This window comes from Hyposmocoma kahamanoa, unplaced genomic scaffold (assembly GCF_003589595.1).
Source record: "Hyposmocoma kahamanoa isolate Upper Pololo Valley unplaced genomic scaffold, ASM358959v1 88, whole genome shotgun sequence".
In the NCBI taxonomy this organism is placed as follows: Eukaryota; Metazoa; Arthropoda; class Insecta; order Lepidoptera; family Cosmopterigidae; genus Hyposmocoma; species Hyposmocoma kahamanoa.
Window position 1 is genome coordinate 6,140,070 of NW_020654466.1, and position 27,314 is coordinate 6,167,383.

At 34.8% G+C, this 27,314-nt stretch overlaps 1 protein-coding gene across 8 annotated transcripts in view; it reads right to left on the reverse strand.

Moving 5' to 3' along the window:
• LOC113235829 (POU domain, class 6, transcription factor 2) overlaps positions 1-27,314 on the reverse strand; it is a 259,963-nt gene that overhangs the window by 187,336 nt on the left and 45,313 nt on the right. For all 8 annotated transcript variants that reach the window (XM_026471737.1, XM_026471741.1, XM_026471739.1 and 5 more), the window contains exon 3: positions 17,362-17,459. In XM_026471737.1, the coding sequence (XP_026327522.1) occupies positions 17,362-17,436 (75 nt within the window). In that variant the 5' untranslated portion in view covers positions 17,437-17,459. The remainder of the gene's footprint in view (positions 1-17,361; positions 17,460-27,314) is intronic.

Here is a 27,314-nt window from a genome sequence, read left to right on the forward strand (position 1 = left end):
AACCTTTTTAACGTCGGTTAAAAATGCATGTTTTCAACGCCTTTATGACCTGTGTATGATAAACAAAAATACAAATTAATACAAATTTGAATTTGGAACGTATAAAAATTTTTGTACGTAGGAATTACAGATTATTTTCACAAGCCACGTAATTTTTAATAAAAAAAATTCACAATGCTTTTTTATTTCTGTCCATCGTACCTACTCTATCTACAATATAAAAAGCGTTCTTACTGTGTTGAAGATAGGAGTGGTGAAGGGTGAATATTTGAGGAAAGTAACTCGATGTTGTACTTAGCAAATGCTATACAATTATCGTTTAATACTTGCTACTAACTTGAAGACTAATTTTTTTTATGATACCAAGTGTCAGGACGAATGAGTTTTGTTATACGAACCCTTTGCGACTCGCAAACAGGAGAAGTTCTAAGTTTATGTGGGGGCATTAACTCCTTGTGATTAGCCGTCGCCGCTTAATAATCGTCTTGGCGATATTTATTGCCTTTTGCTCGCTAATTATCAGGGAATTTTGATACTTGACTTATTGCTCTCTTACCAACACTATTTATTATAATACACAAGGTTTATCGCCCGACTTTGGCCAGTAAACTCTCATACTTAAAATATTGTCACATAATCTAATGTTTCTATGATCAATTCTTTGTTTATTGTTTAAAGATATTTACTAATATCGTTAAAGGTAAAACCACTTAAATGACATTTTCCACAAAAAAGTATTTCATTTATATAGCTATGGTAAAAAAATCACTATTTTTCTGTACGTGAAACTCAATAACAAAAAAAGCTATAAACTTAAGAAGAATTTTATTTGCAGAAAAATGGTGAATTTCTTACAACTGGTACATAATTTTGAGATTTTTGTGGAAATTGTCCCTTATGTGGTTTTACTTTTAAGCAGACGAAATTAGGTTTATTGAATATCACGATGTTTTTCTACCATAGTAGTCAATTATTTTTGTACAATTACTCCATTAGTTTGTTATAATGATTAGTACAAAGATTGAACACTAAAAAAAATTCCTCCTTCAGTACCTATACCGTGCCTGACGCTCTCTCAACTGAGCTACGGAACGAACCAGCAGACCTTAGGAATTTTTCTATGTGCTCGTTGCAAATCTTTGGTTTTAGTTTTCGGTGACCTTTTTGCAGTAGCGCCATCTGCAATATATTTACGCCATATTTACTAAGTATACCATTTTTTATAAATAATACAGAAACAAATCGTAACATGACGAGCGAAATCAGTTTAGCAGTGCCAAAAATGGCTATCACAAAATTTCTAAACTAGCATTTCATATACAGAACGCCCATTTTTTCAGTGAACCGTTCCCCCAAACTCTTGATCGAATTATAGGCGAACAGAAACAAAGAAATGTACAGTATCCAGTACCAAACAATTCGAAATTTCGAAAAATCTTTTCATTTTTTTATTTTTTACACAGAATTTAATTTCCGGCTCTCACGTGTCACGAGCCTCAAAAACTATTGCGCATCGCTCAAGCGGTAATACAAAGCAATCTAAATTGGAAAATAGGCAACGCGCAGTGTGTGCTTACCAAAAACGACCACGGTGAATGCGACGCGATTAAAAAAAGAAGTCTGATGCCGATCGCGCGGGAGGGTGCCCGCACCCCTCCCCACAGTTTTTTCCTACTTTTTTCCTTTTTTCGGGAGGTGGGCGTGCGGGTGCATGCAGCCAGTACCCACCTTTGTTTCGCATAAACAAATTAATTTCGGCCGGTGTTTTTGATGGGTAATGTGTTCGAAAATTGAAGTTGTCTCCATGCTCAGTGGGCAGAGAGATGGCTAATAAAACTAAACCGATGGAACGTTAACTGCAGGCACTGCGCACAGGTAAATGGAGTTAAGTTCTAGTTCCGAAGAGCATTGCTAAGTCCGCTACTGTGAACTTTGACATTGGTTAGTAGTATTGCGCGAGCTCTTGAGTTACGATGTTATTATATAACATTCATTGATTAGAGCGAAAACAAGAAACTATAATTGGAATTTTAATTAACTGATTATTTATCCAAAATGTGGTTAAAAAACAATAGAATAGTGGAGTCGACTGTTGGTAGAATCTTAGCAATTTATTATTTTAGCAGTCTACCAAATTGGCAGTCTACCGTCCCAACAGTCTACCCTCTCTCTATACAAGAATACGCCTAAAATTGTCTTCTATTTATACAGTGTTGTTAAAAACTGGACGTTTTGAGGTTAAATAATTAACACAATTACTTGTATAGAATTTTCATTAGATACTTATCTACAGAGTGCAAAATATACTCAACGTACAATTACGGAGTCAGTCTTTTGCACTCGACAATGGCAATCTACGTAAGTACAGATGGAATCAGGTGATAATCAGCCGCTTCGGATACAGGTTACACACGTATACTAGGGGCTGACACCCACCCCTCTCTCATTAAGGAGGGGGCGAGCCAGGACAATGCATGTTTGTACTGCTTTTTGCCCATTTTTTTCATTATTTCATTTCATTTCACCCACCACCCACACGTCCGCGCTGGCGATTGTGTGCCTCCACTTTTTTATAATTCGTTACCTTTTTTTATCGGTCGCTCCATTTTCAGATGGCAGAGCGTCACAGTGGACACCGGTCACCAAACGCTGCGGTTAAAACTCGTTCAATTCTACACAATCTCGAAACATCTTAACGCTTCTGACCGGACCCAACAGAGTTCATAAACAAGAGAGACTAACTTATTGAAGATTAAGTGTCATTATGGAGATACGCAGAGGACACGTAACATTTTTTTGTGAAAATAATTAGGAATTGCAATTTTTTTTCTGAAAGTACTCTACTAGTTGTTATAATTGATACAAAGAAAAATTGATTTGATTTAGCTGGACTTGAACCAGTGATATGTTTCGCCTAACGCGGGTTATCGCTCGTATCGCTGTCCCAACTGAGCTATGGAACGATTCTCGTTCCGTTTGTTCGATCTTTGTATCAATTATAATAATAATCAGTCATTCTGTTTATTTGATAACCTTAATACACACTAAATGTCACTTTATAATTTTTGTTCAATTGAGACTCTTTTGGATCTTGCAGTCAAACTGTATATAATATAATTTTGAAGTATTTATATAAACGACGATAAAACTGTGACCTTTTTAAATTATATATAAATATAATAATAATAAATAAGAAAGTTCGATATTCAAAATAATTACTTCCTATTTTTTATTTTTTTAAAGTCAATTTCAAAACCCAGCGTTCAAACTGCCAGGCTACCACCCTATGGCAACATCGTTGAATCTGAGTTGGACATTACTGATATTGTTGGGAAAGGGATATGGACTATTGTTTCACTGATATTGTAGTCACTGGTAGGTTTTCTATTAGCTTGTCCATTCACCTGGAACGAATTGCAAACACATATCTAAGTATATTTGATTGTATATTGTTTGATTAGAGAATCTAACTAGTAACTATAGGCTGTGAAATTTTAAATTCAGTTGAAATTAATTAGAATTTGAAATTTTTATTCTGTGTCCTAAACAGACTCGTTTTTGTATTGATATGGTAGATTTACTTTTTATTTTATTGGTGGTAGATTTACATCGACTACTTTTGTTAAATTTTTCTTCATGCTGTGTGAAAACGAATTGTGGTCGATCAATACTGTACATACTAAGGGAAGCCTAATACTAGACGAAGATGCTGTGAAAAATGTGATTTCTATTTGTCGAGGGCGGATATGCAAATCGAAAATGTAATAGCGCAGCCGTAGCAAAGATAAATAGTTTCTACAAGGAATTTTTACAACTTCATTTACATTCCAGGTTATTCCTGGCTTCAAATATGCCAATTTTTCTAAACAAAATAAATTCGTTTTCCGGTTGGTAGTTGTAGTAGATAAGTTTGGTTTTTATGCTCATTCTTCGTATGTTTTGACCGTTATGTTTATTTTTTTAACCGACTTCAAAAAAGTAGGAGGTTCTCTATTCGACTGTATGTTCTTTTTTTCTTTTTTTTGTATGTATGCTACGCCATAACTTCGGTATTTGTGAACCGATTTTCATGATTCTTTTTTTGCTGGAAAGAGGTACTCATAGTGGTCCCATTTCATTTTGAAGAAAATCATCCACCTCTAAGGGTGGCTGATCACGCATGAACATTCATTTTTATAAATAGCACCTAAATTTTACTTAAGGAGCAATTATTTTAATGGTTAGTTTTGCTATTCTCCAATTCAAGGCATTTTTCTCTCTCAATATACTTTGAGTAGTGAGAACCGATTTTTATTATCTCCTGTGTCAAGTCCTGTATAGTGGCGAACTAGGGGAAATTTCAATAAAACTTGGCAATTAGATGTAATTCCACGTACTTTTGAGGTCGGTTTTTTTAGTACTCTGTACTGAGATTATTAATAAATGAAGTTTTTAGATTTGTTTAAGCTTGTAGAATTACAATAAACTACCAAAATATTTTTTTAAAACTGTACATTTAAGTTGTTTATAAGTCTAATTAATAACGCACACACTAGTAATAACGCACAGACTAGTAATAACGCACACACTCAACATAGCCTCGCACTAGGGAAACCCTGTGTCGCGGGTGCGATGGACACAAACATAGACAACCACAAATTACACCCAAACTCATGAGAGAAATAAATGTAGGCCATACAAATATTTCTCTTGGCCCGGGAATCGAACCTGGGACCTCTGCGTGGCAGTCCGGCATGGTAACCGTTGGGCCACGGAGGCAGTAACAATTTACAGTGTTAAGCCATTTTTATAGGCAGTAATGTATCTGATCATAGTTTATTTTCAATGACAAAAACATATATATAATTTTTTTTTAAACTTGAGTTAATATTGCGACCTCGTTGGTCCAACGATTTGTATTGTTGACGCTGTATGAGGCAATCCCGGCTTCGATTTCCGGTAAGGCCAATATGAGAAATAAACTTTTCTAAATTAGTTCTAGTTTGGGTGTTTCAGGTAGTGCATCGAGGGGAATTCGGTTGCTTTGTTAATCATACATATAAATTCCCTAGTTTGAGACCCTGTAATTAATAAGGTTATCTGGTTATCTGTTACTTTATTTTTTATTGCATATCTATCATATTGTATATTACTAATAGTAGGTACGTAAACAATAAATACATATTTCAGTTACTGTAATACAATATGAAGTAAGGGTATGGCGACATCAGCAGAGTTTCACACGCTGTTACATTGTAACGTTACATTACACCGCAATCCTACAAATACGTAAGTTCCCTTAATCCCTGTGCCCTTAACTAAATCGACTTTTGCCCAAAAATTTAGCTCATTTCTAAATCCTTTATTTACAACAAAATAAGTATCGAATTTCCTTTAAAAAATACTCAATCAGAGAAGTAAACTGAAAAGCGAAAAAAGGGCTATAATCACTAGGCTATGAGTTGGAACAGATTCTGAAAGTAGGCAAATAGACAAACATACACACATACACTTTTAGTAGCAGTAGAGTTCCTTGTGAAAGAGTTCGTCCGGGGAGATACTGCCACCTTTATTTCTGCAGTCAAGCAGCAATGTTAGCATTGCTGCGTTCCGGTTTTGAAGGGTAAGAGTGCTGGAGAAATTACAGGCACATGGTACTTGCCAACTTATGTCTCAGGAAGACGGGCGCAGTGGCAGTGCACCTCAAATCTTTACGATTTAAAGCTCTGAGTGGTACTGTAACTGTTATGGACTGACGTGTCGCTTATCACCAGACCTTGGATGAACTAGTCATTTGGTATCTTAAAAAAATACGTATATAAAGACAATTTTTTCTTCTTCGTAAAACTATTCTGTCTCAAAACCAAATTAGTAATTAATTACGTTACATTTAAAAAATTTAAAAAAATAATGTTTCGTACCATCGCAATTGGTTTTGAGAATTAGTTCCGATAGTTTCATTTTCAATCGCGAAAGTCTTAGACTTTCTCAATTCAACTCAACTAAAAACAAACTCAATTCATACCATACTAACACAGTATTATAACACAAAAACCAAAATAAATATTATTTTAAAAACAAACCCTTCTAAAAAGTGTCAAATAAAACAAAGTACGGGAAAAACAACATAAAAATTAAAAAAAAGGGCACTCAACTCATTTCTCAGTCTGCATTCACTAGTGTATTGAAAAAAGGATCGGAACAAGCTGTAATGTACGTGATTCCGCATTTTAATTCCTGTGTAATGTCGGATCTCCCTTTTTAAATGTTTATTACTGCTTTTTAGGGTACTGTGATTACTATAAAAAACACCTCTACACCATCTGTCATATTCAAAGGAACATCCAATTCATATGTGAATTCAGAGTTTGCTAAAACCTAATTATTATTGCCTAAAGCAAGTAGATTTGATTTTAATAGAACGAAAAAAATAATTAAAATAAACTTTTCACAATTTGACATTCTTTTTCCATATGACAGTATTTTAGAAACAGTAGATTCTTTGTGAAAGAGTTCGTCCAGGGAAGTACTGCCACCTTACCTATTTCTGCCTTACTGGGTTCTGGTTTTGAAAGGCAAGGGTGCTGGTTAATTACTCATGAACCTGTAATTAACTTGTCCACCTATGTCTCCGAGTGACAGGCGCACTGGCAGTGCCCCACGTATTTTTGGGATTTTGAGTGGCAATGCAACTGTTATGGACAGGCGTGTAGCTTACCATAAGGCGCACGACTTGTTCGTCCAGTCACTTGATATTATAAAAAAAATGACGCGTAAATACTGAGTTATATCACATTTTATCGTTAGTCGAAATTCATAATTCAGACATTTTGTTATTTTGAATCCATAACACAACACTATCTCTTTTGATTTATGTCTTTTGGTTTCGTATGCCAAGATGCTACCATGTCACTGTGCTAAAATCATACGGAACTTTAAAGCAACAATCGTGTCCACACCTTAGCAATTTATTTTTCTTCATCACATTTATTAAGTCACTGAGTCGCGTCGATGCATACTGTACACCATTTTGCATCATAATACATTATAAGACAACCATTATTTTATTATAGTAGTATATTTTTATGAGATTTTGTTTATTTTGCGATTGTCTTGTCTCGACATCGGCGCCATGTCTGTACATTGGAATATTCACTCGACTCTCATGGGAATATACATTGCGGCTTGGAATATGATTGAACTATGTTATGTGTAAGGTGCCGAAGGGTCTCCATAACACGATTCCCATCGGCTTATCTAAGAAACTTAATATCAAACTTGTTACAACAAGTATACAGGGTTATTTCATCATCACCAATTCATTTATACGACTCTCTGCCGGGCACGGGTCTCTGCTCACGCTGGCCCAATGCGGGTTGGGGACTTCATATGTTTTCCGAGAGTTGTGAACCTTCTTCGACGTGTAGGTTTCATCACAACGTTTTCCTTCACTGGAAAGCTCTTGGCAAATTCCACGCATAAATTAATAATAACGCACACAACATAGCCCCGCACTAGGGAAACCCTGTGTCGCGGGTGCCATAGACACACACATAGACAACCACATTACACCCAAACTCACGAGAGAAATAAATGTAGGCCATGCAAATATTTCTCCTCTCCCAATAGAGCTACGGTTTTTTTTTATTCAAATGTAAGTGTGCATTTGACCTCCATCTTACTTGACGGAAAGTGACGATGAGGTCGACGATGGAGCATACACACGTAAATAATGCCTATTCACTCTCGCCTTGAAAAGGTCCAAGTTACAACGTTCAGGGAACAAGTCTGCAGGCAGGGAATAACTCCATAGCCGTGCGCCATATAAATGTGGAAGATCTTTGGAATATCCACAACATAGGGGTGGAAGCCAAGCCTACGCCTAGTCCCCCGATGATGGAAAGGGGATGGCGGAGTGAAAACGCGTAGTTCCATCGCACACTCTCCGTGATATATCCTGTAAAATACCGATAAGCAGGCAACTTTACGGCTGTCTTCAAGGCTCTGCAGCTTCGCCTCTACTAATTCCGAGTCACCTATAAGTCTCTTGGCACGCCTGTCACGGTACGAACCATCAGACGTTACGAATTAGTCTTTGTGCTTGTGGTAGATCTTTGTCTCTTTGTTTCTTTCGAAATTCTTCTAAGTGTTCAATTTTTGTATTAAAAAACTAGCGGACAATTTCACAAAATAATTTAATATCATGGTAGTAAACCATCGTGATACAATAAACTTAATATTACTATCATTGTCATTATAAAAAAAAGTGACTTGTAAACGCAATCTACTATAAAAACCACAGCAATGAAAAGTTCATTTTTTGATCTTGATTATAACTGTAATAGCTTTTTTCGTAGGCTTATCTTCTAAGAGCATTCACCCTTAAATATTGGAGGGTATATATACTTTATCACATCATATTCAAATTATGTAAGCCCTACAGATCTGAATTACTCTCAACATACGCATAATATGAAAAGGCAAACTATAGAGAAAAAAATGTAACTCAGTTCATGTAATTCATAAATCAGTAAATTCATAAATCGTTACTAGTAATTGATTACTCACGCATTTTGAACTAATCATTCAATTTTTGAAAATTTTATTTTGTGCGGAGGCTGTGTGTTCAAATCCGGGCTCGTACCTGTGACTTTTTCGGAATTTATGTGCGAAATTTAATTTCAAATTTACCACGAGCTTTTTGGTGTAGGAAAATATCGTATTCGGAAACCTTCGGAAGACGTGAAAAGTCCCCAACCCGTACTGGGCAAAGGTGGCCTAAACCTTCGCCTGAGAGAAGACCCGGACTTAGCAGTGGAAAGTATAAATGGATTGACGTTGATGAATTATATCGAGTTCTTAAGGTTTCGCGATTGTTACACATAGAGAATGAAACTATTTTTTTTTTTGGATTTAGCCGAATGAAGTCTTTTTGCGTACGCTACAACCGCACACATGACAGTACAACTTTTGTAATATTATATTTATTTATATTTAGTTTTTCTGCTTTTTGTCCGTTTTGTCTTATTCTATTTTCTTCTTTTCTTATATTTTAATTTTGTTTATTAAGTCTTTTTATTTTGTTTTGCTTGTATAAGTGTCATCACTTTAACTGCCTCCGTGGCCAAACGGTTACCATGCCGGACTGCCGCGCAGAGGTCCCAGGTTCGATTCCCGGGCCGGGAGAAATATTTGTATGGCCTACATTTATTTCTCTCGTGAGTTTGGGTGTAATTTGTGGTTGTCTATGTGTGTGTCCATGGCACCCGCGACACAGGGTTTCCCTAGTGCGGGGCTATGTTGAGTGTGAGCGTTATTATTATTATTATTATTATCAATATTTTTATTTTTTTGTATCTATGTGTCGTAGCGTTGTAATAAATGTCAATTCTATTCTATTTAAGCGTTGGTTTGTTTGGAAAAACAAATACACGCGATTTAAATCTGGAAAAATAGTTTCATTTCCTAGATGATGAATTAGTTCAGTGGCTAAGAACAAATCAATCATCCGTAAATACTGGCTAAGAACAAATTCCATACCGCCTGGTTTTCAGTTTCACATGTTTAGTAAAATCTGGTATTAAATAAAAGATGAGATTCTAATTACAAAAATTTGTCTCAAATCCACGCACCCCAATCACAAACAACTGTTACCACGTAACCATGGCAACTGTGTTCTATAATTAAAACTAAATTCGTGCACATTAGACGGCCAGAATCATGTGCTAATTGTACAGGGTTGCCACCGGTCGCGACGGGAGCCTGACAAACGACTTTGATCAATCACGCCCGTCCTTCGTGGCCAGCCCTGGCCGCGGCTGCGACGCGATTTATATTTGTAGAAACCTTAGTTAATGGAGCGTGTTCGGCTGTGCTTATAGACGTTTCTAGCCAGGTGTAAGTATTAGTATTGTTAGTTTATTGAATATAATTGGTGGGTTATTACTCATTATTTTATTTGTTATTCTAACAAACTTTACAACAAAGTTTCATTTTTTACACGTACAGAATAAGTCACCAAATATTTTTAGGTCACTCTATACGGGCATCATATTTTTAACGATAGTCGGTTGTCCCTAAATATTTTTAAAAAATTAACAAAAAATACTCCAATATGTTTGTTTAAGTCAAATCCCTAAATGATTAATAATTTATTTCTTTTTCTATCGTAAGTATTATTATATTTATAAGAAAAACTTAAATTCTGTATAATTGGTAATGCCAGAGATTAAATTTTCATGTCAAATAAAAAAGCACTGCATAGTCGTAAATATTTTATTGGAGATCATTTTAATAGTACACGAAATAACTAATAATAATAAAAAATACGTTGTTTTTTATTTTGATGTTTTTGTATCTATGCTCTGTTTTGGTAATGTAATAGACACAGTACAGAGAACAAATTTAAGTTTTTCATTAAAAATAATTCATAAACATCGTTACACTTATATAAAACTAAAACCTAGCGACTATAGTCATATCAATTTAGATTTGGATTTATTTATTGAGATTTTTTGTTTCATAATTTCACTAGTTTTGTTTTCAATAAGAATACAAAGATCGAACACACATAAAAAAAATCGTGGACTCGGTGGGAGTCGGACCTAAGTCCATGCTGCACCATAGCATTGCTCTAACCACCTGAACCATGGGTCCAGTTACCGAGTCAGATTAGGATTGTCAAATACCATTTTTTATGCTTGTACAACATTGTTAGTAAAACATTTGATTGAGTCGGTTATCAATTTTGCTATGAACGTAGTATTTTTAGCAAAATTAACTCATTCAAAAGGGGTTGAGATCGAAAGTGTTATTGTAAGTAAACAAAACCAAAACACAGTCAACAAAACTCAAACGCAAAGTCAACGAAAAGGAAGAATCAGGTTAAAAGAGCTAGCAAATTCCCATTGCCTTGAACGTTCCACGTCCGCAGTTGCTTTTTTTCATTCCGTCTAGGCGCCATCGGAGAGCCGCGTCAAAACAAACGCTTCCCACTTGCGTTCCTAGGAAACAATCTAGTCTGTTTTTAAAGGATTTATTTACTATCTCTGGACGATTGATGCGTTTAGAAATATTTCTCTACAATTAGATGATAAAAGTCCATATTTCTAATAGTTCTTAATATGTAATTTTTTTTGTTTCTTTTGGAGAATTCTTATTCAAATATAATAATAATAAAAAAAAAGTTTATTTACCATAATAATAATACAACAAGCATAGTGTACAAGAAGTAAGTATCAAAGAATCAGTACATGTGACCGCTGACACTTAAAAAAAGGAACACCTGTGCTATAAGTACCAGCAAATCTTCCAATGGCATAGCAAAATATACAATTGTCGTTATTTTATTTATACATTATGTAAAAATGATATACACCAATAAAATAAATAGTATAATAAGAAAAAATAGTAGTTTGTGGAGACAGCAAATAGGTGAATTAAATTAATCTAAATTATATAATCTGTCTAAATAATTCTCTCACTGAAAAATATTTTTATAAAAGTAATTTTATGTCAAAATAATAGAACATTGCGCCTGAAATGTTTGCGGCGACTGGTTTTCTGTACCGTGTCGCTACCATGGTCGCTGCCAATACATACAGAAAGCGGTGCTGCTCTGTACGTCATATCGTTAGCTGATTCTTGAACCTGTGCCTCTACCATGAGTTTACTGTGACAGTTTTCGCTAGTGACAACGTAAAATATTTGTATACAAAATGTTACTTCATCTCGAAACTTTGACATACAAAATTGTGAAGTAATTTACGCGGTCACGCTAGCGACAACTGCCACAGCAAACTCATGATAGAGGCCCCGACCGACTGTATCATTGCTGGGAATTGCCGCATGGGATAGGCAAAAAACTAAAATAGACACCCAACTACTTCTGAACTAGAGAATTCTCAGCACTAACATCAGTACCAGGTCTAAAATAAACCATTCTCAAATTGACCTTACTGGGAATCGAACTCGACATCTCATCATCTAACGTCTACAGCGTTAACCGTTGGGACACCGGTCACGTTAAAGTAAAAACGTGCTTAATTGCGTAAGAGAAAAATTATTCAATCGAACAAGCGTCCTTTATTGCATGAATTTCCACTACGAAGTGCCTATATCACGTTTCCCAAAAGGAATATCTCGACATTGGGAAGTCGGTTAATACGAAATTGCAGGCAAATGATTGGAAGGATTTTAATGAACAGCGTTGATCCTTTTCCGCTTACGATTTCTACAGTAGTCTGTCTTGCTCTTTATTAATCTATTGATTCCAGTGAATTGTGCTCTGATTTGTAGGAACATTTTTATTGTTTATTTCTGTATGTGGTTTGTATACAAGAAATTTTTAATTAAATTAAATTAAATTTCCTTATTTTTATTGAATATCATGAAGTTTTTACTATCATGATATTCATCTATTTATTGTGAAAATACTCCACTACTTTGTGATTGTTATTCACACAAAGATCGAACCGGACTTGAACCAGCATCAGTTGCCTCTACATGGCTGTAGTATAATAATAACGACTCAACGTAGCCCCGCACTAGGGAAACCCTGTATCGCGGGTGCCACGGACACACACATAGACGAGCACAAATTACACCCAAACTCATAAGAGAGAAATAAATGTAGGCCATACAAATATTTCTCCCGGCCCGGGAATCGAACCCGTGACTTCTGCGTGGCCAACCAGCATGGTAACTGTTCGACCACGGAGGCAGTTAATCTGTTTTTTTGTTATTTATATGTTTTTTTTTGTTTGTTTGTATTGTTTTTTTTATTTGTGTGTTTTATTTGTTATGTATATTAAATTAATATTTTATAAAATATAGTTTACTAATAATACTTACCTAACAATGGATATGGGCCTATGCCTCAAATAAGGAATTATAATCTATTAACAATTGCGAGATTAATGTAGTTTATAAGAATAGTGCGAGTTTTAACATTCCTGAAATAACTTTTTAAAGGCGCAAATCCACTTACACTTAGCGGTAGTGTGTGTGTAAGAAAACTGTACTGCATCCACTTACACGTCCCTCACTGCGGAGCTAGAGTGGTTGTATTAATTTTTTACAAGCCGATCAAAAGCCAAAGCAAACGTTTACAGCGGCGAATGTTTGTATCTTCTCATAATAATCTCAATACAGAGTACTAAAAAAACCGACCTCAAAAGTACGTGGAATTACGTATAATTACCAAGTTTTATTGAAAAGGTTGCCGGAAAGAGCGCAAACCCGGAAATAAAATGAAGGCGCTATTCATAAAAATGAATCTTCATGCGTGAACAGCCACCCTTAGAGGTGGATGATTTTCTACAAAATGAAATGGGACCACTATGGAGGTACTCTCTTTCCAACAAAAAAAGAATAATGAAAATCGGTTCACAAATCCGGAGTTATCGTGTAACATACATACAAAAAAAACGTAGAGTCGAATTGAGAACCTGCTCCTTTTTTAAGTCGGTTAAAAATAAAACCAAAGCGTTTTATAAAGATGTCGTACACTTGGTGTAATAAAGCCACATGTGATAAAAATATGAACTGCATGAAACAAATTGTGAAATTTTATAATTCTCCTATTCAAGCATAACAACTTATTCACTATAATTTTTTAGATTTCACATTCAGATTAATTTAATTCTTAAATGTTATATTATTACAGTATAAATTGCACTATATGTTAAAGTATAACAAATTATATTGAGATCGTCATATAAAAATGAAAATTATAAGAAAAATACATAATAATTAGAAAATTAATAATTCGTTAATAATAATGTTGTTGTCATTTAATTACATATCAAAATATCATCCTCCATCAAGGATCGTCATAAGTTGATAATAAATAGACAAAAGTATGTCAATGCGATAAAAATTAAAATAAAATAGAAAACACTCATACACACAGGTCCATAAATTCATTTACGGAGTATAAAGGATTGTCCAAGAAAAGGCCTTTCAGCCGGCGCCTAAGTGTTTCGTCGGATGGTTCAAGTCGGAAAGTAGCGGTAAACGCTCATAGATAAGGTCCGATGACACGCGGGTTTTTTTCTGCAAGTGCCATACGTCGAGGGACTGTTCTCAAACGATCGGTACTGTGGAGTGGGATGCCAGAAACGTTTACAGTAGTAAATGAAGAAAGGCTATTTCTAACGTACATTATAATTTTGTATAAGTAGAGCAAGTAGTGCGTCATTATTTAATTTATTGATATTTTTAAATTTATCGAATGTGACGATGTTTCACCACCATGATATTTAATTATTTTTGTGAAATTACTCCACTAGTTTGTACATAATAAAGTAAGAAAAAATACCTTCGATCCGGCTGGATTCGAACCAACGTCTTCCAGCAAACCGTGCCAAACTCTATACCAACTAAGCAATGAAACGAACTAGCAGATCTTACGAATTGTATTTGTTGCAGATCTTTGTTTTTACTTTTTACATTTTTTGCCGTAGCGCCATCTGTGACACATCTATGAAAGCTTTTCTTCATTTCGTCTGCCACGGTTTACTAGAAGACGTTGGTTCGAAGAAATTTTTTTTAGTATTCGATCCCACAACCTCTATTAAAGAGAAATTATAATAAAATATATTTAAAAACTACAAATTAACTTTTGTACCTATCAAGTCAACTAAATCGAAAACAAAGAAATACTTTACTAACAAGATATATGATCAAATGCAATCTACGTAAAATAAAGAAAAAATTGTCAAACGATGTTACCACTACAACTTTTTAAATTTACAAGCCAATTAAAATAAAAAGTTGGATGCACCCCCGCCTCGCCACCCCTTTAATTATGATTTTTTTTGCATCTTTTAATGATAATAAATTCGCGGAAGCGCCGTACGTTCATGGCACTTATTATTCTGCGCCTGACAGTTATCACCTTAACTTATATGCATATGAAGTTACTTTCCAGTGAACGTGAGAAGTAAATAAGTACGAGATGTAATTTAAGGGATTTCCTTCAACACTTTCATCCAATTATACGACTTATACTTAATAGTCGTGAACATTAAGCATTTCATTATTATTTCATTACGCATTTTATGGACATCATTGATATCAATATTCGTCAAAAAATAACGTATCAACATTTGATTTCATTTGACGCCTACTTTAAAATCTACGCAAGCTTTTCCTGAAAGGAATTTTCCCAATATACATATTAATAAGCATGCGGTTTCCCACATATTGAATTATGGGATGCCCTTTGAAGAGAAATCCGACATAAATCAAACGTTGCAATCACGGTACGGCAATGCAAAATTCTTTTGGTTAACGTTGGTTATTGAAAAAACTACACTCGGTCAATATTTGATGAGAGCCAATTTAAATGTTCGTCCACTTGTAGACATCGCCATAGTTCGCTTCAGCTATTGCTAGTTGCTAGTATTCATATGTGGCGGTGGGGGCACCGCCCGCCAATTTCCCGAAAAAAGAAAAACGAAGAAAAATAAAAATGGCGCTCAGCGCGCGAGTGTGTGCGCGGAAAAAATGCAGATATAATGCGTAATAATAATAATAATAATAGCCGATCGCCGCGCCGGCCGCCTGCCTCCACCCAATTTTCATTCAAATGTACTTGGTTTTTTAAAACTATTTTTTCCGATATTTTTTCGGGATTTCCATTAGCAATGCAGTGCGATAGTTGTGTTCTCCGCGCTGAATAAGTGCATTGTCCACGCACTCTTTGTGCTTTTGTCTAGTCGCTGATAGCAGATTTTGTTAAGCAGACAAGGTACATTTGTGCACAAAGGTTTCTGAAATATAAATTGTAACTTCATATAGCATATTCTCATAATCATCACAACTCAAATAGAAAAACAGTGACTTTGTCTGTTTATAATGACTACTAAGTCATAAAACTTTTATTGCACCTACTTAGTGGCTAAACTGATTTTAAGCTAATCAAGAAAAGGGCGATGCAAGACTGTTTTAAATAACTATAAAAGAAAATTATTGAATGTGTAAAATTAATAACGTGAAATAAAGTAAGCTCAATTTAATAGCTGTAGGCAAAAACTTTGAGGACGCGAACGGGTTAGGAGTAAGTAAATGACGGCGTGACATGTTCAGGTGGACATGTTCGCTGAGTAATTTTGCGAAAAAGTACGAAATTGAAATATGCTCAACATACGGTGTTGTGTAGGACAGAAAAAGCGCGCATTTCCACGACGCCCGGCCAGAATACGACATGACATTCAATTTAAACTCGGACGACGGACCACGCGTTCAATAATTAACATAATGTACTTTTTCTCCTTTTTGCACTTCCCGTTTGACACTCCATCACTCATGGAAATTCCATTTTCAATGCTGCTATATGAGGGGTGGGGTGCGCGGGGTGGTCTTTGCATCCGCGCAATGGACATGGCGGTTTTGGGGTGAGGGGGGTCGAAAAAAAGATTGTTAAAAAGGCTGCCCCCTCCGCGGCGGTGTGTGAGTGCGTGTGGGTAAAAAAGCGCTCACTAATCGATACTATAGATTCTGAGGCAAGTATGTTGCGCCTGCCGAGCCGATTGGTCGAAATCGCTTCGCATTTTTCCGAAGGCCTAACGAAGCGGTGAATGTTTAGTTTTTTGGCGAAATTGCGAGACCTTTTGAGTTGGCCAGTGTGTGTCGTCTTTTTGGTGAGCCGACTCGACGGTCAACACTTGAAAATTAAGGACGCTTATTCGCACTTAACTTTGTCCTCATATTCGCTTTATAAACTTTTAGGCCACGTGCTCCGTAGGTGAATAGAGCAGTCGAGCACACTTGGGACGGCCATCGTACCCCACATACTGCATTATAGCTACGTCAATATACCAAATGCTAAGTTTAATTACAAAACTTGTATAATTATATATAAGTACATCAAAAACATGTACTCCATTATATCATACAAATGAAGACGTTATTAACAAACTGTTTTATAGTGTCCAGACTACATTTTCAAGTACAATACAGTATAAAAAAGTTTGAAATTTCGTGCAATGAACACTGTTGAAGTTTTCGTTCAATATAACTGATTATGTTTTAAATAGAAAATAATACATACATTGGTATTATTCCTTACAAATCTTTCTTACGAATTTTCATGCGGAATCATTAATAAGTAAATAGTTTATTCCTCTAATATATTTCAAAAATTAAGCCTCAACATAAATAAAACAGGACATTTCAACCAACGTACATAATACAAGGGACTCTTTATCATTCTACATAGCAAAGGATCTCGGTAATTGAATGTAATTTACACTAACAAATCGTAAAGTACTTAACATAAAATAGAACAGAATAAATCCCTAGAATTTGGTTTGCTACTTATTAAGCAGTAAGACATAAAGCTGAAATATAAGTACTTGAAGTAAATAAAGCACTCACCTCATTCTTGAGGTTGATGGGCTCTTGCTGCGGCCGGGGCGGCGAGTGCCGACCCCCCTCCGCACTTTCCAGCATATCAGCCTCGCATCCCGACTCGTCTGTCAACAATAGAACACTTCGTTAGTATATAAATATACACAAATGTATATATATGTGTACACAAAAAATTAAAAGTTATTATTATGACTGTTAAACTTTATAATTAATCTACTCTGATATAGATTCAAAAAACACAACATACAAGTCAAAATTCCACATAAAAGCGTCCTAAAAGTATTCCTCCATAATATTTCAAACTTTAGGCTTTGAGACAAAAGAAATAAGAGACACAAATACGACCCCACGCAAAAAAGCGGATCTATCGTCGTGCTACATAGAAAGCATCTTTTTCTATTTTAATATACATACGAGTATATATATAATTTTAAAATTGATAATTTTGATATATGTATTTAGTGTAGACCAAAGATACCAAAATTATCAATTTTAACATATACTTATTATCGCATATCTAAGTTCATTTTTACTCGTATTGATTTTTATACGTCTTTTAACCTGTAAAACGTATTCAAAGAAGAAGGTCAACGATTAATAAAAGCTCAAACGAAAAACTTTCCATTCATTCACCCTCCCCGAGCTTATCGAAAAGTACGTACGTAACACATCGTACCCCACGTAGTAGGTACGCGTCTTGCCGTATCAAAAGAACGCGTGTCGTCGACCTACCTCAACGTGTAGCGCAAATGTAGGTCAAGTTGGGAAAACTCCTTTGTCTGGCGTCTCGCGCGCCTTGAGTGTAGGTCCACCTTTATTGTTTAGTTCTTATGGATGCGGCTTGTTTTTAGACTGTTTAATTTATTGTACAAATTTTACAATTTCAAATAGGTATTCATAACATGACACGTTGAACAACCATCTGTACAGTACAGACACATCTGTTTGTACAATAACTTACGTTAGGAAGATGAAAAGTATTTTAAGTCCATCTTCGTATAAAAATGTTATTACATAATAAAATAATTTTCAATGACAAACAGATATGATCTCTATGTTTTATTACATTAGTAATAATTAGAATTTGAAAGGTTTGCGAGAACTCATAGCACAGGTTTTCTTTTTCTAATTGCCATCTATCGTATAGTCTGATTTTTTTCCTACTTTCTTACTGTAGATATTATGCATGTTAGATCATCATCACGGAAATAAAAAATATATTATTATTCTTATAGTAAATATATAAATTCATTATTTTATTTGAGACTTTGATTTGTTTTATTATTTAATACAATTTAATATTTTTGTCTACTATCGAGTTCTTAGGTTTTCGCGATTAAGAAAGAAATTAAGTATTTTTTAAATCTAAACAGCCGTGACCATTTTTGTTCGTAAAAACATATATACGTCCTTTTTGCCTAATTTAATTTTCAATTTAATCTATTATTTTTCTTTATTATGCCTTTATCCTATTTTCACATTTTTTGTTACGTATTAACAAGGTATTATGTAATGTAAATTCATTGTGTACTTATACGCTTAATGTTTACTAAAATGCAAAAATGCATTGTATATACTTTGCAGGCTGATTTCATATCAAATTTTCATCTTCATATTCACACACTGGCTTTTACCGATTCTTTAAGTACCTAATGCATCCACATTGATACCTTTGATAAGAATTTTGAAATAAATAGGAATTTACTACCTACCTACTTACGCTCTCTCAACAGACCTACGGAATGAACCAGCGGACATTACGAATTTTTCTATATGCTTATTGCAGATTTTTGTTTTTTGGTTTTTGAAGATATTTTTTGTAGTAGTGCCATCTGTGAGAAATTTCACAAAATAATAATTGGATATCATGATAGTAAAACATGGTTTCTTATTTTAATTTTTCAGCCAGTATTGTCCCACTGCAGGGTTTTCTTTCTCCACTCATAGCGATTTAATGTCATTACCGACCAAGATCTGACATAAGAATCTAACACGTCACGCAATCTCCTTCTGAGTCTTCCACGTCTCAGTCTTGCATTTGGTGACATCCACTCCACGGTGACTTTTGCCGACAGCTCGCTTGACATGCGGCAGTGTGTCCAGCCCAGTTCCGTTTAAGGTTTACGGCTTTTTGACCAATGTTAACGATTTATGATATGTAACTTAATATTATATTAACTGATTTCATAAAGTCTGGACTATAATAATAATAATAACATGTCAAACAACCACACTAATTTCCAAGTCACAAAGCAGGAAATTCTCTTCACACTTATAAACTTTCGCTTTGCATTGCACTAACATTTGAAAAAGAGAATAAACGCGTTTAGATACTAATAGGCATTATATTTATAGTCTATATTTTTCAAAATATAGATAATAATGATTTTGAAAAATATAGCGAGATAGTGAAATAGTTAGGTCTGATAATACTCATTAATCTCTAAACGCGTTTATTCCAGTTTTCTAATGTTAGGAAATACTCTGTAAGTACTATGTACCAGATCAACAAAATTTACTCCAAGCACTTTCCAGAACACCTGCAAGTGGCTTGGAAATTGGAAAATAGACTGTACGTGTACGGTAGCAAAGTACTGAATAACTGAAGTTTATCTACTGTAAATAAATTGAACACTTTCTCCGAATCAAATGCTTGTAATTATCCTTATTAAGAGATCAAGATACCAATTAAATAGTTTCTCTAAATCGCTCAAGTCAACATTACGCGAACTGTTTTAATATAATTTAAAGCAAATTTACTCCAACGTTTTCAATAACATTAAACAGATTAGACGACTTTCATTGGAATATTGAATTTAAACGTGTGTTTGAGATTTAAATAATATACTTTGACTACTGAATATACTTAATAACAATACTGACAGCTGATCTCTCCAAATGAAAAAAAGTTTTGCTCCAATCGCCGTGGTTTGCAAGCAGGTCGACAACTGTAGCAAAGATGTTATCTAATACAAAGGGAGACAGTTCTAAATATAGTCTCGCATAGAGAATCTCGCTCTTTATTTCGCTCTTACCCTTCAAAACCAGAACGCAGTAATGCTCACGTTACTACTTGGCGGCAGAAATAGGTAAGATGGCAGTACTTCCCTGGACCAACTCTTTCACAAGGAGCTCTTCAGCTACTAATCCAGGAATCAAGGCCAGATCCTTCTCAACCAACGCCCACAGTATAAGCCGTTGGGCCACCGATGACGCCATAGAGTGATATCCATATAAAATATCCTGTCCTTCAAAAATTGCATAAAGTTGGACCATTTGTGTGAAAATTTACGAGTTTTTAAGCCAATGTAATTTTGAAACTATATGATTTAATACAGAACTGACAAACACGGCATTAATTAACTAAACGATATTAATTTTGGTTTGTGTCTATAAAATGGTCTATGATTAGTTAATATTAAAATTAAATAATAAAGACTTGTAATCAGGACAGTCCTCTTAAGGAACTGCAAAAAAATATCAATGACATAACATATTCGATGATAATTCTCATTCTAAATACAATCACGTATAGCTGAAACCTAACTTTCAAAGATCAATTATTTCGGTTATTGGTATTTTCGAACATACGTACGTCAGTAACATAAGTTGCCAAGCGAAACTGGACGTTAACGCCTTCGAGAACTAAGACACCGCCGATCATTGTTCTGCAAATAGCTTGGGCAGAGCTAAGCAACACGGCCCGCTGCCAAAACCTACCCGTCGAATATGATTGCTCCTAATGCGAACGATCGGGGGGAACTAGAGAACCCACTACTCTTGCACGTTGGCAAAACTTTCCAAAACGTTCTGAAATATGCTTTTTAAAGGTACACTTCGAGTGGATAGTTAAGTCAATCGTTATTTAAGTTGGGTATGTGATCATACCCCAGGAAAAAGATCTTATATGTGGACGCATCACTAATAACTAAAGCAGTTTTCAAATTGGGTAATCCCGCCTTTGAAATGAATAATAATCTCTCCTTTTTGAAGTGACCTAGAACTCAGCCAACCCGAGCGCGTCACTAATAGCCGCCATCAAGTGTGCAGGTGTTAGGACACCCAGAGCATGATGTAAAATGGGCCATCGTTTGAATCGTAGAGCACAAACAATCCCTGTTAGATGCATCCGAAAATACCCACTGAACTAAAATGCTATAGAATATAATATATTTCTATAAAAAAACAAAACAACAATTTACGGACATCTTTAATTCATTCTGCATTCTGTTCCTAACAGACGTGTTAAACAGAAAAAAAGATGATTGCAAAGGAAGATGTAAAATGATTACACAAAAAGATCAACAACACACTAGACTTCGTTAACCTTGTCCAGTCCATTTATCGGGACTGTCTTTCGAATGCAGGACAAAGGGCGTCCCTAGTGCCTAGGTTTGAGGTGGGGGGGTTGCGTCGCGCCGTGTTTCTGACCGAACAGTAAGTCTGGCTTAATCCTATCGGAAACGCGGCCCCCATTGAAGATCGACCAAGGCTTTATACAGTGTAACATGTGATGATAGGTTTAAAGATTTCGAAGAATATTTCTCCTTTCAGGAAATAAATTTCGGAGTTACAGAGATGTAAACAAATTGTTCTTCCAATACACGTAATAGAATGGAACTATCAGTATACTATTGTTTATTAAAGACGTTTTAAAATTGCATTTTCTATTAGGATTGGAAGTGAGAACATAACAACCGTCAATCGTTTGTGCGTCACAATATGCTTGTATATTTTAAAAAACTGACAAGTGTTTTGCCATTTGAAATGAACGTTTTGCTGGCTACCAATTACACGTCCACAATAATTCAAATTGTGTAAACATAATCTGTGTAATCCGTAAACTTATCCGTGGACATATCTGCAGTTTGTACGCCTGGTGCATTGGACTATGCATCTAGGCGGCCGGCTAGGGGGGGACATTACAAATTAATAGCACAAAGACCGACCGCAGATCGGCTGCGAAAATTTACAGGCCCCAGACACTTATAGTGCATTGCGGGCGATAAAGGCTGTAGAGCTTGTATTTAACTACGTATTTTGAGTGTCCATGAAATTGAACAATTTAAAATATTCTCAAATAGTAAGTAAGTAAGTCGTTACTTTTTTGTTTGTAACTAAAATTGTTGTGTATTTGGATTCTTTTATATCCCAAAATACGAGATCATCTTTTTGTTATGACCGATACATGTGTATTGACTATGACTGTACCATATTTATGAAAGGCTTCCTCTATTTTTATTTGCATACACTACGCTCCTGGGCGCAGTGCCTTCTTCGAGGGAAACGAATTCATCGTCTTCAATTTAATTTAGATCCGACACAGTTGGAAGTAATTTTTAAGCATATACAAACTTACTTCAATAATAAGAAAATGTTAGAACTTAAATCCACGTAGGGGCAGAAAGACAAGACTGGGTACTCTTGATTAGAATACGCATATTGTTTGCAATTATATAAGAAAATTAGTAGTTGTTGTAGTAGAGTCACATTATGAGTAACAACAGTGCACGAGACAAAAGGAGCAGACTGTGCATTGTTTACATATCAATAATTTATTTACATATTTTGTATGTTTATATTGCTAACATTTAACTATAATATGACCGACAACACAGCTTGCTTGCTAAGAAAGAAGAAAGAAGAAAATATTTAATTAGTTCAAATGACAACACAATAAAGCAAATGCAACATAAAGCAAAATTGACAGTACAAAAACAAAAAATTAAAATGTAATTAAGATAACAAAAAAGAAATATGTGAAACAAAAATACTAATTATTTACAGAAACAAACACTTTTTTTGTGTGTTGCTAGCGGCAACAGTCTACACATTCGTTTTTCAAATATTATCTTGCATGTTCATGTCCTACTAAAATCTTAGTAACCAAATTCAACTTTGACCCGATAACCCCACAGGGTGGTGAGGAGGCCAACGCACTAGGGGGTTGCACACTTGCCTTAGATACGTTCTGAAGCATGTTTTAGGACAATGTATTTACGGCCATAAATACTTATTGTAGAACGTGACAGTTTATTAGCTGTATGGTGTGTAATTGTGACAAATGAATAGCTAAAAATGTAATAATAACTAAAGCATTTCAATTTATTCAACATCGTTTCAAAAACGCAAACAGGCGAAACGAAAGAGTTTTGAGGCTAAACTCTTTTGTTTCTTTTTTCTATTCCATTCCAATATCATCGTGGAGGCTTTAACGAATGCCTCTCTACAAAAGTAAGCCGACAAATTGCTTCTAAAACAACAAAAGCCGACCGGAAAAATTCACAATCGCACCGAATCATTAATCTCAGAAACAAATGGAAATCGGCCGACATCTGCTATACTCTCGAAAAAAAATGGCGGCGAAAAAAATAGTCGACAGTTGTCACGTTATTCTCGACGGGATTAATTAGAAATGCGATTAAAAGCAAACAAAACAGGGAATGGTGAACTTAAATTAATGAAAAATTACCACCCTCCGCGAGCTCGTCAACTCTTTTTTTAACGGGGTCGCTCCCGCGCATTAAGCGGCTTTAATTTGAATTCGAAATTAGAATTACGCGCGCTTTATAATTATTGTTTTTTCGGCCAGCGGTTGATTTCTAATTCTAACGAGGGTCCGAACACACGCGCGATTTTTAGAATATGAATATGCAGGATTCACTAGAATGATTTATTATATAGGCTTATTTACTTATTTCATATAAGATGATATATAACATTTATTTTATGTACTTTCATTTTGCAATTCCTATTTGAGATGATATCTTTTAGGCATACGTAATTATAATTAATTATGAATGTTACCACGTCAAGCCATTGCACTTTATGTATAAAGATTAGCTTGGGGAGTGTTGTAGAATACATAAAGCCAGATCAATAATATAAAATATCAAGAGCTAGTCGCGGTAATATGAAATACTAAACCTCTTAGTTCATAGCTCAATTAACAAGACAAAATAATATGTCACCTTCTTAGAACACCGAGAGTTCCAACGGAGAAGGACAGTCTACTGTTTCAAATTCACACCGTACGCAAGTGATCGGGCGCATGATGAGTGCTTTTGTTCCTTCGAGCACCAGCCGAGGGCTCTCAGCACACGTATCCTTAGCCTCAGGCTTTTGTAAGATAATTATTTAAAAAATCGAAGAGATGAAATCACAGTGAATTCTCTGGAAGAATAATATTAACTTGTGTTATTTTTTCAAAGTTCGTATAAAAGGTTTTATTTTAGCACTGTCAATTTAAAATAAATATTTATAAAAAAATTTTCTATTTTCAAAAGTCTAATAAATTTTTGGTATATCATTGAATAGATTTTAGGTAAGCAGCATCCACAATAAACTATTTAGTAGTAATCATGTCTGTCTGCGAAGCCTGACGATTGAGAGATTTCCTTGTTTTAGTTTTACCTACATATGTTCAAATTTGTTAAGCACCTATGTACTAGTTTAACTATTCATTTTTGGTTGAAAATGTCTTTAATTTTATATTTTAACCCTTTCTAGTGTCATATTCGGTACTCGTTGTCTATAGCATGGCTTAATTTTTTTTTTGTATTCATTAAGAAACTTCAAAAGTCAATTTGAGCATTTTTCCATTAATTACTTGTAAAATAAAAAACCGTTGTTTCGTCAAATTTTGATTTGATCACCATGGGTGATCCTGTGAACGCTGGATGAAAAGACCATGGGTTCGATTCTCGAATAGGACAAATTTTAGAAACGAACTTTTCCAAATTTGTTCTACTCTAAGTGTTTTACGCGCAGTTAATTTCCTGGATCTGGTACAATGTATTTTCTAGTTCGAGAATAGGTCATTGGTGTAATTATCTGACACGTTACTGCTATTTGATTTTCAAAATTTATCATTCACTAGGTTTATAGAGAAACAAAAATTTATACTATAAGTTATTTATACAGATTTTGCGTACTTGGACGACAAAAATTAATGTAGTGATCCGTTTATAGCTATTGCAAGTACTCTCGATCTATGATGTTTGAAATGAATGTTGTAAAGGAATGATAAATGTGTACAAATGTATATTTACAAAAGAACAACCTGCTCATTCAATGAGCAGTAGAGTTTAATCAATATGATGACTTCAAGTGCCTAAAACCTAACCTATTATTAACCAACTTCAAAAAAGGAGGAGGTTCTCAATTCGTCTGTATGTTTTTTTTTTGTATGTATGTTACGCGATAAGTCCGCCATTTGTGAACCAATTTTGATGATTCTTTTTTTGTTGGAAAGAAGGTACATCAGATGTGGTCCCATTTCAATGCAAGAAAATATTCCACCTCTAAGGGTGGCAAACTAGGGAATGAATGACTTTTGAGGCCAGTTTTTTTAACCGTAGGTTAGGTTATAGATTCTTGATTAAAGATATTTTGTATTTTTTTATAAGAGAGACGGCATGCTCCGGCTATGACAGATTGTAATTATTACTGTAAGTTACTCGCTGAAGGACATATCTGAACCATAGTTTTGGGTTACTTTGTTCATTTATTGAATGAACTTTGACTCAGTATTGTCTACACCTAAAATTCTTTTTCGGGTACAATAAATTAATAAATTTGCCTCTATGTATAGCCTGCGCGTCCTCCGGTAGCCGTCAGACCGTTAAATTAAAATAGAAGAAAAAACAAACGCTTTGTCATAATACACATAACATTATTACCATAGAGCACAACGGGTAGACACGGGTCCTTTGAACTCGTAATTAATAGTTGGCGACACTGCAGTTATGCGCCGACATCACAAGGAAACAATAATAATGGCTGAGGAAATACGGTGTTGAGTGTAAAATACGCTCAAATGCGTGATTTAGTGACTAGACCACCGACAGAGACTTATCTTAATGATAAAAAGCTATACGGGGTCAGTTTAACGGAACCCGAATTTTAAACACAGTATATTTACATGACTAAAACAACCAACTCTTGTTCTAAATTTAAAAAGTAATTAAAATAAATATTTTGAAACTTTCATGACTATAAATACAGTTTTTTACAGGTTTACAGGTTTTTTATCCCCTCTATTTAATCGAAATTTAAGAATAAACCAATTAACGAGTTAATGATATTTATTTGCCTGAACTATGGTTTCAAAAATGTAGTACTTACTTGGTACTTGGTGCAACGGGCTGGTATCCGCAACTCGAGTAGTACTTAATAACAAGACAATCTCTGGGTTGAATAAAATACTGTTCATTGTAGGGCAGCTCTCATAGTTTACCAAATTACTAAAAAATCTATGCGTTCATAATTATACTCGTATAAATCGAGTAATTAATTAATAAAATACTGAGAGAAACAAAAAATATAGTATTAGGATATCTGTTAGCAAGGATAAAAAAAATCACAATTTTCGATACAAATCTGCATTATTTAGCAATAGCATATAACTATTGCTAAATGATGCAGATTTGTATGTGTTGCAGTTTGCAACAAACCTTAATATTTTTACTTTTCTTGATATTTTTGATTGACGTCAGCTTGCATCTCTCTTTTAGTTTTACTTATTGAATTTGTGTAATTAGAATTAAAAGAAAACTATTGATTATTCATCAATCACACAGTCCACTAGTTTTGTACTACTCAGTCTTCTTTAGTTTTTTTTAATCTAAATTTAACGTGCTTTACTGTGCAAGAAGATGGTAAAGTCGCTCCGTAATGCTACTTCATTTATTCATCTAACCTAGATTAAGACTACTTAAATATACTTTGTGCAGTATCTCGGCTTCGCTTGACAAATGAACGACCAATATACTGTTACACCACCAAGTTTGTCGTGTGCTGACCATACTCTGTCGTCTCCTGAGTATCTGTCTCGGCAAATATTCCATCAAAACGTGGTAAACGTTATATATATGTGTGTGTGTAGTACTGGCACCTTACCTATTTCAGCCGCCAAGCAGTAATGTTGGCATTACTGCGTTTTGGTTTTGAAGTGTAAT